Source organism: Corylus avellana, chromosome ca3 (genome assembly GCF_901000735.1).
Source record: "Corylus avellana chromosome ca3, CavTom2PMs-1.0".
NCBI lineage: Eukaryota > Viridiplantae > Streptophyta > Magnoliopsida > Fagales > Betulaceae > Corylus > Corylus avellana.
In genome coordinates, this window is record NC_081543.1 from 25,399,507 (window position 1) to 25,418,328 (window position 18,822).

At 35.5% G+C, this 18,822-nt stretch overlaps 2 protein-coding genes across 4 annotated transcripts in view; one reads left to right on the forward strand and one right to left on the reverse strand.

Annotated features, from left to right (window-relative positions):
- Positions 1-18,822, reverse strand: part of LOC132173709 (DEAD-box ATP-dependent RNA helicase 27-like) — a 48,137-nt gene that overhangs the window by 2,471 nt on the left and 26,844 nt on the right. The gene's annotated exons all lie outside the window — the stretch shown is intronic.
- On the forward strand, positions 7,356-13,112 carry LOC132173710 (DEAD-box ATP-dependent RNA helicase 27-like; the record flags this gene model as incomplete). The annotated part of the gene is given in 11 exon segments (XM_059585290.1): positions 7,356-7,422; positions 7,837-8,022; positions 8,301-8,384; positions 9,232-9,273; positions 9,495-9,563; positions 9,917-10,216; positions 10,821-10,859; positions 10,971-11,075; positions 11,388-11,456; positions 11,543-11,668; positions 12,494-13,112. Coding segments are annotated over 11 exon segments (1,270 nt in total), but the record flags the coding sequence as incomplete, so codon positions are not given.

The window sequence follows — 18,822 nt, forward strand, 5'->3', positions numbered from 1 at the left end:
ACTTTGAGCTAAAATGAGAGTCAACTGTGGGCTAAAGTGAGCTTGAGTTTTAAACAATACCACATAGCCAAATAAAAGGAGAGCCAACTTTGGGCTAAAGTGAGAGCTAACTATGGGCTGAAATGGCCTGAGTTTTAAACAATACCACAGAGCCGAGCAAAAATAGGCCAACTATGGGCCAATGGACCGGCAACTTGGCCTCTTTTGATTTTTTTTTTTTTTTTTTATTTTTGATTTTTTTTTTCTTCATGAAAATCCTGTTATAAATTACATTAAACTGGGATAAGGATTACTTAATCCCATAACCAAGTAGAACCAAGTATAACAACTAAACCAGGATATCATATTCCTATGCCTAGAACAGGAATATATGCACACTCAAATAAGGGTAAACCAAAACCCATAACCAAACACACTTCTTCACAAAACAAACTTCGATCTGCCGTGAGATGAAATGGATCGCGGCTCCGGCGACTTCGGTGGTGGCGCTAGCAAGATGGGGTGGTTCGACGACGGTTGGTGCGTTCAAGACGATGGGTTGGCACTGGCGGAGGTTGTGGGCTCGTGGTCGTCACGGTGCAAGGCTAGCTGGCAGTGGGCCAGTGGAGATCTGGCTGGTAAGAAACTTGCAGAATGAAAGGAGAGGAGGTGCTACAGTGGAGCCCACCAACGATCACGCACGGAGAGAGCTATTCTGAGAGAACAAAGCCTCTTTTGAATTATTATTATTATTATTATTTTTATATCAACCAATAAAACAGAAAAATCGAAGAGCATAGGCCACATGTGGGGTCAATGGACGTTGCTGCAACCATCAAATCTACCAAAATGGATGTCAAGTGCTTGTAGAAATTGTCGGGTGTCTTGACATTGAAGAGTTCCAATGGCAATGGGAATCCTCATCATGCTCTCCCCATATTATCAACGTGGGCTGAAATCGTGTGGTGTGGGTTAGATGAAAAATTGATCTCCAACACACACACCATTGTTTGGAAAACCAAAGAAAAGACACAGAAAAGGAAAATTAGATTTGTCACGAGAAGAATTGGAACAACAATTTTTTTTTTTTTTTTTGGTGTGTGAGGGTGGAAGGAAGGGAATGGAATCATAGGATGTTAGGATCAAATATTGACGTTAGCCATTTGCTCTGATACCATGATAGAATTCATAATGAAATAGAAATAGAAATAAATTGCGGAAATAAAATAAATGAGAGACAAAGATTTTAATGTGGTTCGGTCAATGACCTACATTCACAGATAAAGCCCAAAAGGTTACATTAGGCTCTTATTGAATAATTTGTTTACAATACAGAATGCTTTATTTATAGAGTTTACATATAAATGTAATCTTAATCAAGTCCCCTAATTTAGGGTGATCAAATCATAATCAAATCTCTAAATTAGGCTAATATAATATTCATCAATCATAATCAAATCCCTAACTTTAGGGTCATTCAAATATACTCTAACATAAGGAACAGGTGGCGACTTAAGTGACTTGGAAAAGTCATTCTTTATGTTTTTTATAAAATAGTTTTTTTTTTTTTGTTTTTTTTCTTTTAACAGCAAACTTAAATTAATAAACTAATATTACTCGTAAGAAAGGATACTTAGTCCATTATTACTTTGTATAATTAATCACTAATTACTAATTAATTATTAAGAAAATTGTCTTTACTTATGCAAATTAAGAGCATTAGATGATCTTATTATAAAGAGAAGCGCCTTTGATAAATCAGGTTTAATTATTCCTTTGTGTACTTTTTTTTTTTTTTTAATTATAAATGTATGCTAGAAATATGCATTGGATATTAAAAAAAAAAAAAAAAAATCAAGAGAATATAAACAAATAATGTCCGCCTTCCAATATCTAAAAGGACTTTTAATCCTCAACCTTTTTTCTCCATCTCATTCAGCCCTCTTACATTCCATGACACTATCTTGGGTTTTGTTAGGAAATAGATAATAAATTGGCAACCAATTTCCCCCAGCCCTTTATACGAAAAACAGGTTTGGAAAGAAAACACACAAAAACAAACATCAATCACACATATACACAAAGAGTTTGTGTGGTTCGGCCCAAAACTTGGCCTACGTCCACCAATAAGAGAGTTCAACTATGAGCAAATTTTTACAACTCACAGTACATGCCCATACCACTCAAATACACTTTACCTAGAAAAAAGCCTAACATGCTCATTTCAATACAAGTGATAATTGAATTAAGGACAAAACACTCACTCTCTTGCCCATCCCCTTCATAGCTCTCTTCTCTCTTCCTTACATTGAAGAAGCTCTTCCTTGGGATCTCTTCTAAGGGATTCAGAGATAATTTACTCTCTTCGGCAGCCCTCCTTATATAGGAGCAGAAGGGTTGGTGAAAAACATGAAAGTCCATGGTCAACCATCTACTATTCCTTTTTGACGTCTTGGTTGGTGCAACAACCATGCATTATTCCTTTGATGTCTTGGTTGGTGCAACAACCATGCACTATTCCTTTGACATCTCGGTTGCCAAACTCCACCAACCATTTGACCCATGTGGGATTCATGGCTTGATTAATTCAAGGCAATTTCCAACAATCTCCACCTTGACTTAAATTCCATCAAGCTGCTATAATCTCTACCATGACTTGAATTTCGCAACTTCCACCTGAGACCTCAGGTCCGCATCTTGACCGATGCCCATCCCCACACCCTGAGATGTAGTACAAAACACTGTCTACACCAACAGTCATAATTCTACAAGAATTATCATGCTCCACCATAAAGAGCACCTGCACTTAGAATTAAACCATTCTAAGAATTTTTTAAAACACTGTCTACACCAACAGTCATAATTCTAAAAGAATTATCATGCTCCACCATAAAGAGCACATGCACTTAGAATTAAACCATTCTAAGAATTTTCATTTTTGTCACATGTCGAAAAAATACTGCTGAAAAATATGGTTTAACTTCCATGTTTGGCTCTCCCGGAAGTTCCTCAACCATCGACACCCTTTTCCACCACATACCCAACATCAAAGACTAAACCAATATCCCGTATGCAAATGTGGACCCGCTAATACAACACATCCATTATCCTAACATTTTTAGCTGTCATGTCAGTGGATGTACATGCCCTTATCAAAGAGCATCATCAATATTAGCATTTTTTTGAGCAATCTGCAGAACCTACTCCTCTTTAACCTCTAAACAACACATGTATCCAGTACTTCTAATCAGCAACCGTACCTAGTACTTCTGATCAGTACTCCGTGAACAGTGCCCCGTGAACAGTATCTTCATGAATAGTACCTCCACTCGTGAACAGTGCTACGTACTCCGTCCTTGAACAGCACTATATCCGTGGACAGTGCTCCAAACTCCATCTGTGGACAATACTCCTGCATTCCGTCGAGCCTTTCAATCCCAAACTTCAAGGACTGTATTTTCTGCAACCTTGCTCTGATACCAATTGTTAGGAAATTGATAATAAATTGGCAACCAATTTTCCCCCAGCCCTTTATGTGAAAGACAAGCTTGGAAAGAAAACACATGAGAACACACATCAATCACACATGTACACAAAGAGTTTACGTGGTTCAGCCCAAAACTTGACCTACTTCCACCAACAAGAGAGTTCCACTATAAGCAAAATTTTACAACTCACAGTAAATGCCCATACCACCCAAATACACTTTACCCAGAGAAAAGCCTCACACGCTTATCTCAATACAAGTGATAATTGAATTAAGGACAAAACACTCACTCTCTTGCCCATCCCCTCCCCTCCCTAGCTCTCTTTTCTCTTCCTTACATTGAAGAAGCTCTTCCTTGGGATCTCTTCTAAGGGATTCAGATATAATTTCCTCTCTTCTGCAGCCCTCCTTATATAGGAGCAGAAGGGTTAGTGAGAAACATGACAGTCCATGGTTGGTGCAACAACCATACACTATTCCGTTGACGTCTTGGTTGGTGCAACAACCATGCGCTATTCCTTTGACGTCTTGGTTGGTGCAACAGCCGTGTACTATTCGTTTGGCGTCTTGGTTGCCAAAATCCACCAACCATTAGGTTGCCAAACTCCACCACCCATTTGACCCATGTGGGATTCATGGCTTAATTAATTCAAGGCAATTTCCAACAAGTTTCATAAAGAACAAGTACATCTCTTGCCCTTTCCTTTCCTCTATTAGAGTGTCCTCCCTTTATGTCATAATTTTCTAAACATACCAACCTCTTTAGCATCTGGCCAATTCTATATGTATTCCACACAATTGTTAACCAAAATAAAAATCAAAGTGAAAGGACTAAAATATGCATTATAATGACTGGTTTTGTATGCTATAACATTTTTTTTGGTATGTATTTTCTTCATTGATTTACCGCTTTAATGGATGGAAAAAAGGTTTTCATTCAATCACACAAAAGTTTTTGAAGTCTATGCTATAAATTCATTGGCTATATCTATTAAACCTATCTACCCAAGGTTGTTGGAGAAGAAATGCGAGGCAAGCTAGAAGGTTCTTCTCATGCTAACAGTAGAGGCGAGCACTTTTGTGGTTCAGTAAGACAAAAAAGGAAAAATGTAACTGTTTAAGCAAGATTTATGCAAGGGGGTGCTGGTTTAGTTTGCTTAAGGACATCAACCAAGTCTTTTATAGTAAGGCAGTGTTGTCCACCAAAAGCAAATCCGGCGAAAGATTATATAGCCACCAGAGTTTATAATGTGATATACTTGGAGATCATCATAAGGTTACCAATTCAAATGCTTGGAGATCATTGATGAAGTAATACATTAAAGAGTAGGTACGCTTGTTTCTGCAATTAAGGACCATAAAGTGGCCAAATAGCATATTTAAACTTCAATTGCTTCCCTGAAAGAAAACAAAAATCCCTCAAATAGACCAATAAGATTGCTTAGAAGCCACTAAAAATCATTCTTAAGCGAACTTGCTCACAGATATGAATATACTTCTCCAATAATTGGCAGAAAGGGAAAAAACGGCTGAGGGTATCAGCTGCATACAAAGGATCAAAAAGAACCATGTAATTCAAAAGGAGTGTAGGATCGATAATCAGTATTTGAGCATAAACATAGTCTAGGAGTAAATTAGCAGATACAAGCATACAGTCATATTTAATCAAGAAAGAAAGACCTTTATGACCGGAAGGGTAGCAGTTGTCCTCTTTGCTTGAGCATTTTTCAGAAAGTGCGACTCATCTGCAATCACAACCTGAATAAAAAGAATATATGTATTATTGCTGAGAGGGTCTGGAGGCACTCAACAATATATTATCTTTTCTTGGTAAGTCACAAATATATGACCATTGAGCATTTATAAGCCACATGAACATATGGGGGAGAGAGAAGAAAGGCCTCTATCACTTCTAGTATTGCCACTCATCCATATGAACTCCATTTCATCCACTCTTATTTTTTATTCATGTGCTTTCCAACTATCTAAGATTTAGCATGATAACTGTATTACTTACTTTTCTATGCATGTTGATAAAATGAAACTACAAAATTAGTTCCCCACTATCCATTCAGCACTAATTGTTAAGATCCAAGAGAATGAGACAAAGAAAACACAGTGAAGATGTAGAAATCAAATAGTGGCAGTACTTACCTTAAACTCTAATGCCCTTAGTAGATTCTGTAGCTTAGGGACTACATCATTGGAGATGATGTTGAATAGGCGATCAAGATGAACGCTACCCTTGGTATTTGATGGTATTACTGTATACCCAGCCATGTTTGATCCACCACATTGAGATAAAACAACTTAGAGAATAACTCATTTGCAAAACATAAATAATTTAGATTAAAAAAATAAATAAAGAACCAAAATAACCAATATTCAAATTCTCAAAGATGAAGGGCATAAAAGGTAAAAAAAAATGCAAGATTCCAGTTTCAACAACAAAAGAAAAAGTAACTAGAAAATTTTAGAAAGGGACTTCAGGCAATATACAAGTATATCTGATGGAGGATATCCAGCCAGTGTTGAATCATTTGAAAAAGAAACCAAAAACAAAAACAAAAAAGAAAGAAAGAAGAAGAAGATCAAATGCACTTTGGGCAGAAGCATCTTCTAAATCTGAAATATGAAGTTAACAAAACACTTATTGAATCCCAATGCAGACGTAAGGAAGAATGCGTAAGAATAAGAACATGCCATGAATCACGGACGCATGCACTTACAGCAATAGCCTGAAAAAGACATATGAACTCAATATACATGCTTAAATCACATTGAAGACTAGAAATGGTTCGAGTGAATCAATTTCCTGCAAAGTCTTTCCTAGTCCAATTTCATCTGCTAGGAGAACAAACCCTTCATGCTGCAAGATATACCTGAAAAAAACTTATAAAAACTCGTATTAGTTTCAAAAACTATCATAGTTCAGTGATAATGAAGTAATAGAGAAACTTCATAATGCTTTTGGGAAAAATAATTAATGCATGTTGAATAACAGTAGTCCAATGAGGAAAAATATCAAAATCCACTACATGCCTAACACCAACACGTTGAAAAGGCAAAAGCTTAGATTCAACACGGTTAAGCATCCTGTCATATCGGTCTTGAAATAAAGCACCAAAGAAAAAAAAATAATTCAAAAACTGTGCAAGAAGAAAAAGGAAATCCAAAAATGAATATAAAATATTACTTTCGAACAACGCCGAAATATATATTTACTGATATCAAAAAGCAGCCTCAAAGTTGTGTTTTCTCATTTAGTGTAAAATCAAATTTACATGACACGCTTTATCTACCAAAATGCATGTTTCTATGTTGGTCAGTAATAAACTTTAAATTGAATTCGATGATAGAAAAGTACAATGGCATAGATTAAGCAATCTGACAGAAAATAATGTAGTATCTGAAAATCATCAAAGCACATGTGATGTACCAACAAATCTATTACACACCTAACTATAACAATCAATTTTATACACACACATTAATCTTACTTCGAAGATCCGGAAGAGCAGAGGCAGCAGCAATAGCACGATGCACTAAGGGATATATGTTCTCCACCTGGGAAAAAATATCAAATAAATAAAAACAATCCAATTTGGCAACCCAAATAATTTTTTTTTTTTTTAAAAAAAAAGAGCACAATCCACACATTCACAAATTCCAGACAAACATTACTAGTTATTAATCTACATTCTTTACCCAAGTGAAAAATAATTGAAACAATAAATATTTTGTGCTGTTTATTAGTTATCAAAGAAAAAAGGGGGAAAACATTGTGCTATTTCCCACCACTTTTGCTTGACAAAGATGTTCTTGGAGCTGCGAGGACAGGTTCTGGGAAAACTCTTACTTTTCTAATACCAGCTGTGGAATTGTTATACCGTTTTACTCCTCGTAATGGAATGGGAGTGGTCGTAATTTGCCCAACTAGGGCGCTTGCAATACAGGTAAAAGTACTAGGTCACTGCTGATAGTTACATGGATTTTCTCTTAATTAATATGCAATCTTGCCTTCTCAACTAAGTCGCCCATACTTCATTTTCTAAGTGAATTTAATCATTTAATTTTATTCTACATATATGTGTGGGGAAGCAAATGGAAATTTGGATCTAAAAAAAACTCGGTTCTTAAACAGTTTGGATGTGATACTAATGAAAATTTGGAGCCACATTTTTTTTGTTTGGCATCTCTTACTGACCACTACGTTTGACATTATATTTGATGTGCAAAATGCAAATAAAGATTAGGAAACAGCCATGGAATTCCCGCTTATCTATGTTGTTGCCTTCTACTAGTCTTCTAAATTTCATTTTCATTCTTTGCTGGGTGATGCTGACTAATTCACCATTCAAATAATTTAGACCCATGCTGTGGCAAAAGACGTTCTCAAGTACCACTCTCAGACTCTTGGTTTGGTTATTGGTGGTTCAGCTAGAAGAGGAGAAGCAGAGCGTCTTGTGAAAGGAGTGAATTTATTAGTAGCAACCCCTGGTCGACTTCTTGACCATCTGCAAAATACCAAGGGGTTCATTTATAAAAATTTGAAGGTAATTTACACAAACAATTCTAAACACTATATTTCTTTTTCAGTATTATTGGGAGAACTAATTATGTTGTTTATTGTTGGTTCTAGATCTTCTGTTTTCCTTCCAACTATTTTTTTTAGGTATTCATGTCATTTATGCGATGCTGATTGTAGTCTTCATTAAGGAGCCTGAATTTTAGACATTATTTTTTCTGAAGCTAAAGCTAGTTATTCAATGCATACTAAGCTATATATATGTTTCTTATGTATGTTCTTTTCTTGCTAAACTCAAACTTGCAGTGCCTAATAATCGATGAAGCTGACCGGATACTGGAAGCAAACTTTGAGGAAGAAATGAAGCAGATTCTTAAGCTTCTACCACAGGTAAACTAAATGGTAATCATATTTGTTTTTGGTAATAGATAGAAGTAAACAGGGTATGAAAGTTTAGTTTTGCGTCGAGTTTTATCTAGATCTAGCACCAAGGCCAGGCTGCATTTGTTTCTCAGATAGAAAAATGGAAAGGAAATGATAATGAAGAAAAAATTACTTTTTCTGCTAGCACATTTTCCAATTTAGATTATTTTTCTTTCTTCTTTCCAAAATCCTAGTGGAGGGAAAGTGACATTATATATAAATGTATTCTGAAAGAAGGTTGCATTAATTGGATGAGCAGACATGGTCTTTAGAGGAATGTTAGCTGTTGTGCCAAAGTTGATCAAATGCCCTAATCATTACTGGTGTTGGTGCATTAACCAGGTTGTTGAACCTGTGTCTTGGTTACATAAGATGAGGATTTTTTTTGGATGAATATATAAGATGAGAACTTAGCTTCTTCATAATAGCGGCATATGATTGAAGAACTGTCTCAACTAGTGGTTTCAAACATACTCTGCCCATTATAGATTCCATCGCTTCAATTGAATCGTTGGCTGTGTATGGTGGGTCAGATTCTACGATATTTCTGCTAAGTTACTTATAAAAAAAAAAAAAAATGCTGCTAAGTACATAGCACTGTCTAGTAGTCAATCTCTACATGAATTGTGGAATTTATTTTCCTGGTACTTTCACCAGCAAAATCTCTGGCTCTGGTTTGCAATGTATTGATTAGATATGGAAATATACTCCTTTCAATTAGTTCTTTCCGATAGTAATTTAAATTGCATATTCTATTGTGGGCGGTGGTATCTAGGGTTCATTAACTGATTGTGAGTTGCTACTCAATGTGCAGAATAGGCAAACGGCTTTATTTTCAGCCACCCAAACTCAGAAGGTTAGTGCATCGTATACAAACTTGATACTAGTTAATCTTTTTTCCTTTCCGCTATTCCATATTACAAAAAATTTAAGCTGTTTATCATTGTTACATTTCAAATTTCCTTTTGTGTGTAGAAAATTCAGCATTAACATAATTCACTCTTCTTTTATTTGTGTTTATCTATCAATAGTTTGATTTTGACTGGGATTCTAATGGTTTTTCCCTTAAATTTGTAGGTTGAGGATCTTGCACGCTTATCGTTGAAAAATGCTATCTATATTGATGTGGATGATGGAAGAAATAAGGTAGAAATGTAGAATAAGTTTAATATATATAACTGTATTGAGCTACATTACGTACATAAATAGCTATTGTGACAGAGAGATCTCTTCTATCAAATAGGAAAGTGGTGTACAAGGGAAGAATAATTGCTATTGACAACATTACTGCTGCCATATCTTTTAAAAACCTTTTAACTGTAATTTCTTTTTTTAAAGAGTGAGACCCTCTTAATATGGAGATGGAGATGCACTTAGTGCACCCAAGTCCACCATGTTCTGCTGTACAATAGATTTCATATATATATGCTCTAAATTACGTTACGTTGCTTGCTTTTCAACCTGACATTTAAAATCTGACAAGGTTCTGGGTGTTATAGGTCACTAATGAAGGGCTGCAGCAAGGCTATTGTGTTGTCCCCAGTGCCAAGAGATTTATTCTTCTATATTCCTTCTTGAAGAGGAACCTGTCAAAGAAAGTGATGTTCTTCTTCTCTTCATGTAACTCAGTCAAATTCCACTCTGAACTGCTGAGATATATTCAGTTGGATTGCCTTGATATCCATGGACAGCAAAAACAGCTGAAAAGGACAACTACATTTTTTAACTTCTGCAAAGCAGAGAAGGGAATCTTGCTATGTACCGATGTTGCTGCTCGTGGGCTTGATATTGCTGACGTGGTATATTTCTTTTGTTTACCAAGTGACTTTGAAATTATTGATGGCAGTGCTTTTTTATTTTCAATTATATGCTATTATTTGTCGCTTTCTCCTACTGTTATTGTTAGTATAATTCATGAAAAAATTATATTGGCCATATATAAAACTGAAAAACGCACACACACATATACATAATGTGTGAGCGTGACCAGAAAACCAGAATTATTATCTTATATAATTTAATAGGTATACTCTACATTTCGTATTGCAATCCTTTTTTTTTTTTGGAGTTTAATTTTGTGTACCGTGTACGTATCTCCTGCCACCACATATGTAAACTAAAGTGGGCATGTTCAATGCACTTCACTGGACAATTACCAACCTATAGGGTCATGGGGAGAGAGTATGGGTTGCGTTCTGCTACAAGTATGCATAAGCTTTTCTGGAAGTAGAAAATGGTCTTGCTTTAAAATCTTGGATTTGGTTTGGTTGAACAGGCCATTAGAACTGTCACTCTGTTGATACGGGCATGGTATCATTTTCTTAAAATTTTGTAACTTGTATAGTTAAGCCTAATGAATACTTATGGGATCTTCTTCTCTTTTTGTTTTTTTTTCTTCTGTAGGACTGGATTGTGCAGTATGATCCTCCGGATGAACCCAAGGTGATTACCTCCCCCCCGCCCCAAAATTTGACATATTTAAGATAATTGTTGTTTTGCATTCTATTCATCTATGTTGAGTGTAATGTTTGTTGGTTGGGGTTACGCTTTCAGGAATACATTCATAGGGTTGGTCGAACAGCTCGTGGGGAAGGTGCAAAAGGAAATGCTCTGCTTTTCCTGATTCCTGAAGAGTTGCAATTTATTCGCTATCTGAAGGTCTAGTTTATTCACTGTATAAGAAAATGACAAATATCCAGCAAAACAAACTATAGAGGCCATTGATCCCTATGATAAATTGGACAACAACTTCTTTAATTGGACATTAATAAGCCAGTTTCCTGTCCCTGTATAGTCTAGAGCGTTATGTTAAAATAACTACATTGCTCTGTGGAGAAATGTCATTAAATAAAGACAGCAGGGATCATCAAATTGGTGGCTATAGGTTTTTTTTTTTTTTCTCGATAATAAATTGTTGCAATAGTAGTTGCTTGTTCTGCATTCAAATTAAGATGTCGTATCCACTTTCAGGCAGCAAAAGTCCCTGTTAAAGAGTATGAATTTGATCAAAAGAAGATGGCTAATGTGCAGTCTCACCTGGTACTTTCCTGCTTCTACATTATATTATCAATATCTTTTCCATATTAAACTGCAGGATTTAAATTGGACTATTTTGATAATTGCAGGAAAATTTGGTAGCCAATAACTATTACTTGAACAAGTCGGCTAAAGAAGCATACAGATCCTACATATTAGCATATAACTCTCACTCTATGAAAGAAATCTTTGACGTTCACCGCCTTGATTTGCAGGTACAAACCCTTTTTTCCTTGGTGAAAGTCATTTTCCATCTTTTCAAATATCCTTGCAGACAAGCAGTAGGTTTTTTTTTTTTTTTAATTTTTTTCTTAATATAAGCGGTGGAATGGCTTGATTCCAAAAGCAGTCATATATGTATAATGTAGTGACGACAATAATTTTAGCGGTGATGGGAAGGAAGTCCCAAGTTTTAAGGGCCTTTCTTGAATTTAGGTGCTGTGGGCAATTTTTTTTTCTTCGAAATAACTACCTAGCTGATTCAATTGGTGAGTTTGGGTAGTTCATATCTAGTTCTAATTCTGGGAAAATGCTCCTCTCAATTTAGGTTCAGTTTGAGTGGTGCTCTCTTGGAAATACATGTTCACTTGTTCCTTAATAGATGATCAAGAGTACTTGGTGAAAAGATGTCATATTTTATTAATTTCTTGATGCTTCCTTTTACAGCATGTTCATATCCATTTGATCCTAATGGAGGTTTACTGAGCCCTGAATAGAAAAATGCATCAAAACAGATGAATGAGAAAATATCTTATTGTTCAAATAAATAAATAATGACCCTACATCAACAACACTGGTCAATACCTCATCCAAGGGTTACAACAACATCTCATGAAATCTTTTTTTTTTTTTTTTGGTTTTGTTTGTGTTTTGTACCTATATATATAGTTCTGGCTTGAGGTGTACCCTGTGAATTGAATTTCAGCAAACTTGACATAAGTTAAATGACCCTGAATTTATTTGCCAAATTGATGGATTTCATTAGGTTGTGGTATAATATGTAATATCCCATATAATGCTTGTATTTTGGATTTGGATAGGCTGTTGCCAGTTCTTTCTGTTTTTCGAACCCACCAAAGGTGAGTGTGAACATAGATAGTGGCGCCTCAAAGTTCAGAAGGAAAATCCGGAAAGTTGATGGAAAGCGACACGGTTTCAGTGAGAGCAGCCCTTACGGAAGGCAGGGAGGTGGAGATTCTAAGCGACAATCTGTGAGGCATTAGCAGAGTGGGCTCTCTTCCAGTGTGGAGCAAGTGAAGTGCCCCATAGGCTATAAATTCTGTGAGCAGCAGCAATTGAACTGAACATTCCAAATGCATCCTGCAGGATTTCGACCTATTCAGCCATTGAAACAGAAGGATGCAAAAAATTCAGTGAGGGAAGTAGGTTTTGGCTTGTGGGTTTTAGCGGTTCACCATTTTACTGGTGGTAGCGATATCTTATATCATTGACGCTCGCTACAACTACAAGGAGCTCAAAGTAGCTAAAAACATGTTGAGAAATATATTCAATTTTGATGTGTGACCTGATTGATTCAGCAGGTCTAATATTTATGTTTTTTAGTATTAGCGAGCTATTGACATTTAAAGGCATCCATATGGATACCGATATAATTATTCAAACATAGACTATATTCCAGTTGTTGCATCTTTGATCTTTGGGACTAGAATTGACATTTAAAGAACTTGCCTTGGAGGGGTTTTTCGTCATTGAAAAGAAAAAGGTTAATGCTTTTTAGTGGTGATCTAATATTAAAGTTGGTGCATGTAACAGTGCACATAATTTCACATTATTAAAAATATTTAAAAGATGTGATAACATATTAACATTGGCATCTTGAAAGACTACACAACTTTTTTTTTTTTTTTTTGACATGTTCGTACAAGAGGGGGAGGGAGATTTGAACTACTAACTTGTGTTTCATAAGGTGTGGTTCCTAACTATTGAGTTACCGGCCCCTTGGGGACTACTTAACTAAGCACTTGTTCTGACAACAATTAATGGGTAAATGAGTTAAATATCAAACTTTTGAACCTACATATTGGTAGGTTTTCCATATATATATATATATATATATATATATATTGGAAAAACTTTACAAAATTTCCTTGAACTTTGACAGGTTTTGAAAGTACTTCCAAAGTTTAAAAACTTTCAATTAAAGGTATCAAGCTTTCAATATCTTTCAATTATCTTATTCCGTTAAAAAATTTCGTTAAGTCTTGTCAACATTCCCTAAATACCAATTCAATACCCTTAAATTGAGGGCTTTAAAACTTTTGGAAGCAATGTTAAAACAAGTGAAAGCTATTTTTTTTATTTTTTATTTTTATTTTTTTTTTAAAGTTTCCCATATATATAATAACGGATTTTGTAAAGCAAAGATGGGGCTGCCATCATTAACTGATTTCTATGTCGATAATTTTGTTAAAAAAGTTGGAGAATGAAAGCGGAATGATGGTAAATAATGAATATCAGTAATTAAAAAGGGTCTGATTCACGAATGTCGGGTCATATGTGACGACAGTCTGGTGGCGGCCTCCAGAAAACTACTCTAAATTAAGAATAAGTATGTAATGAGGTAATAAAGTAAAAAAGGTTAGACAAACTGTTCTAGTCATTTGTGTAATTCCATTTTCTTAATCTTTGGCAGAAAGAAGGAAAAATTAGTTGTTTGGTGTAATTCCATGTTCCAGCGTCTTTTCAGGTTTATTTTGATTTTTTTTACTTGTTTTGTAATTTCAATTTGATTTCATGCGTATAAAGGTTTGGGTTCCAAAATTAGTTGGAGATGCTTGACGGATTTCATCTCTATTTAAAAATACATAGGCTTTAGGGTATGAAGGGCGATGTATATATAGTATTTCAATTTTTTTTTTTTTTTTACAAGGTGATTTGCAAGGAATATTTATCATCTAAGCGTTTATAAAATATATATTTCATTGTAAATAATATCATCACTCAATTTTTCATTATAAATATATATTCTCAGTTTGTATGAAAATTCGGAGGCCAAGGCCGATATATACAATTACCCCTTAATTAGAAGCTTCTGACCCAGGCAGAATTGTCTTCTTACAAAGGTTAACATGGCTCAGTAGCCATGACTGTTTCTGATTAAATGAAAATTCTCCATTATTAAGGAGCTGGACCCCTTTAAGCATCGATGCTTCTAAGCCATGCTAATCAACTTGTAAGGCGACAATTCTGCCTTGCTCTTGAAGCTTCTACGTGCTTTTTTATTTTTTATTTTATAATGAAGAACATCCACCCAGGGACGGAGTCAGGAAATTTTATGGGAGGGGGCCAGTTAAATTTTTTTTTTTTCGGTTCTTTAGAATTTTTTTATTAAAAAAAAATTATTTTGGTTGTTTTTTATGAACTAAAGACTACCGTAAGAGCTAAAAAAAAGTAGACATTTGAAAGTAAGGGCTAAAAATAAAAAAACTTAGTGGGTATAGGCCAACAAAATTAAAAATAGGGCCAATTTTTTTTTTTTTTTTTTTTTTTTGGCCAAATGACTAAAATTAAAACTTTAATTTTACTTTTTTTTACTTTTTTTATTATTTTTTTTAACTTATAATTTGTTTTTTCCTTATTTTGGGGTTTTTATTATTTTTTTTACTTATAATTTTTTTTTCCTTATTTTGGGGGGGACCATGGCCCACCCCGGTCCCCCCCTCCCTCTGTCTCTGCACCCACCCATCTAAGGTAATTTCACTTCATGTAATGACTTTGTTTGATAAATTTTGGGTCCGTTCAAAGTGTTCTCTTCACACCGATCGAGTAAAGGCCCATTTGGAATTCTGATTTCAATAAGTGTGATTTTAAGAAATGCGTTTTTAAAATCAGTACTTTTTAAAATTGTAAAGGTGTTTTGTAAAATATTTAAAAAAATACTTTTTTTATCAATTATTTATTATGCGAAATCATAATTTTGATTTAAATTCGCACATTTTTAAATAAGCATGCACCATTTAGCCTCTTTATAAAAATTGCAGATTTTTTTTTTATTTTTTATTTTTATATTTTAGATTAAATATTTTTTAAAAATATAAATTATTCTTACGAAATCGAAATCCTAAGTTGGTAACTGCACCCTAAGACTCAAGTCTCGCAAGCAAGCATGACTACAAATTAAAATTTGTTTCAACAAGGACAGAAACCTTAAACCGGATGAAGATGTCACCTGGCCGGACCAAATCCCATACCACTCGAGCCAATCCCTTTCACTGTTCTTGACCCGAAGAAAAAATCACCCTGCTTCCCCACTATATTTTGGGATAATCTATAAAAATTCTGCAAGATGGCGATTTCAAAAAGAAAGACCTTCAAATTAAGGCGGCCGCTAGCTTTAGCACTCCGGGACTGACCCACTGACGTTGTATAATAATTCAAGGGGGTTGTTAAAACCTCATGCTATTTATATCATCTTCCTCCACCACCATTTTCAGCACCTGGCCTCCAGGGTTCCTTGCTCCTCAAACTTTCTAGTTTTAGAAAAAAAAAAAAAAAAACATGGCGAAAGAACTTCCATTTGCACCAAGCAAGATGTATCCACGAAGCGACGAAGAGATTGCCACGTTCAAAGCACTAAAAAAGGAAAGAAGTGGGAAATGTTTCGTTTACATATTCGCCGGAGTTGTCACCCTGAGCATCATCATACTGGTCTTCGCCTTGATCGTCTTATGTGTCAAAATCCCCGACATCAAACTGCGGTCGATCACGGTGAAAAATCTCAAGTACCAAGGCAATAACCCAGAATCGCCCTCTTTTAACGCAACTTTTGTCGCCGAGGTGACAATTAAGAACGCAAATTTTGGTCGGTTCAAATTTGATGACAGCACGTTGAGTGTGCTGTACGGTGGCGTGAACGTCGGTGACAGAAAGATGGGGCACGGGCGGGTGAAAGCAAGAGAAACCCAAGGGATGAATTTTACAGTAGAAGTGAGATCTAATTATAGGGTAATGGATGCGAAGAATCTTAGCCGTGAGATTGAAGGAGGGATGGTGAAACTGAGCAGCTATGCAAGGTTGAGTGGGAGAGTGAATTTGATGAATATTGTAAGGAAGAGGAAGATCACAGAAATGAACTGCACAATGACTCTTGATTTGGCAAACCATGCCTTCCGGGATCTTCGATGCTTCTAATTAATGTAAACTATTATATTTTTCTTTTTGTAAGAGTTGTATTCTTTTGCTTCATGATGATTCAAGCACCGAAAAGTAAAGGGAAAACTTGTCTAATTAATCTTCTTCAACTTTCATCGTTTTTGTAATCATATCTCTAAATTTCAAATACTCTTAATTTAGAATATTAAACGTTAAAAAGTTAATTTGCAATGTCACATTTCAAACTGCAATAGAGTGAAATTTATAAAATTATAATATTACCTTAATTAGATATTTAAAGAAACAAAAAAAGTATTTTGAAAATTTTTAAGGCATCCATTATGATTTAACAAAAAATCGTAATAAATGAGTGACATTGTAAACTTTTTAAAGTTTGATACACTAAATTGATAATTTTTTTATTTAAAAACAAATTAAAAAAAAAATTAAAAATTAAGAGACTTAAGTAAAGTTTCTACTTAATTAAAATTCTAGGAAAAGTGAGCTTCATGAACTTCTTGAAATATGAGTTAATTTTGTTAAATTCAATTAAAATTCTTGTGGGCTGTCAGCTTTAAACACACGTCTAATAACCGAATTGAATGCTCAGTGAGCCAATGAGGTTTTGTTACGTAGAGAATATAGCTTCTTTGATGTGTTTATATGTATATATATTTATGGATATGCTAGAATTTAATAAAAATATTATATTTTGTCTATAAAGTTCATGTGGCAAAATGGCACATCATCTTCTTTTCGTTTTATCTTTTTCTCTAAAAAAAAAAAAATGATGTGTCATCTCGCCATGTAAACTTTTATGAGCAAAATGTGGAGTTTTTACTAGATTGAATCATTTTTCATATATTTATTATTTAATGACACTATGATTGAGCATATTTGTTTCTTTTATATATATTATATAAAGTTTCTTGACTGCTCAAGAAATGTTTAATTAATAGGCTAAAACAGTAGGAAAAGTGATGAGGATAAAAAAAAAAGTCTTCTCTAAGTTTTCTCTCTGGTAGGAAAACTTAGCAGCGGAAGGTGATAGTCTTCTACTGTTCGCGGGAGAGAAGGGTTCGGCAGGGGAAAAGGTTCGTCGTTATTTGTTGTTATGGAGGGCGATGTGGAGAAGCTTTGTGGGAAAATATCACTGATAGGAGGAGAGCAGGTAGGAATAACAGTTACTGAGGGAGAGATTGTTGAGGGCCGTGAGAAGGGTGATCGTTGTTTGATTGGAATGATAGGTACTGATCGGAAAATTAACAGAGAGGCTTTCAAAATGGTTTTGTCACGCATTTGGCACACTGCTGGTCCTGTGGTTTTTAAGGAAGTGCATAATAATGTATGGGTGTTTGAATTTGTGGAGTGTGATGATAAAAGGAGGGTGCTTGAAGGACGTCCATGGTCTTTTGATAGACATATATTGGTGCTCAATGACTTTGATGGAAGTATTCCGCCTTCACAGATGCAATTTTCCCACTCTCCGTTCTGAATCCAGGTGCACGATATGCCCTTGTTATGTATGGACAAGGCGGTGGGGTAAAAAATTGGTGAATCTCTGGGAGAATTAGAAGACGTGGATGTTGCAGGCGATGGCGATGGCTGGGGTAGGTGCTTGCGTTTGAGGATCAGTATTGATTTACATAAACCACTGGAACGTGGTCGAGCTCTCATATTGGGGGGAAAATCCATTTGGGTATCTTTTCAGTATGAGAAGCTTCACTTGTTCTGCTTCTATTGCGGCAGGATTTTACATGGTCCCAAAGGGTGTACAAAAAAATCTACTCAACGACAAAATGCACCAGATGAAGAGAAGAACTGGGGGGTTCGGTTACGGGCGGAGGATACACGAAAGAAAGGCGGTGGTGACACTAACGGTGGGTTTGAACCGGGGGCTGGTTTGCACAGCGACGGGGCACGTTATTCGCCTAAATACAAGGACATGTCCGGCAAATCAGGGAACAATAGCCAACGGAGTCCTAGATGCGAGAAAGTGGGTAGCATAAAATCAGAAAATGTTCAGTCGGGGTATGCACCAGATTTGGGGGATCATGTCTCTGGATTCTTGCAGGAGAAGTTAAAGGGGGTTTGTACGGAAATTAAGGAAGGTGGGTATATTTCTTATGATGGGGGAGCCATGCAGTTGGAAAGTGCAGAAGGAGGGGTGGGCCACGTGTTTAAAAATACTGATGGGTGTGTCATGCAAGTGGAAGGTGCAAAGAGAGGGGTTTGCCAAGTGGATAATAATTCTAAT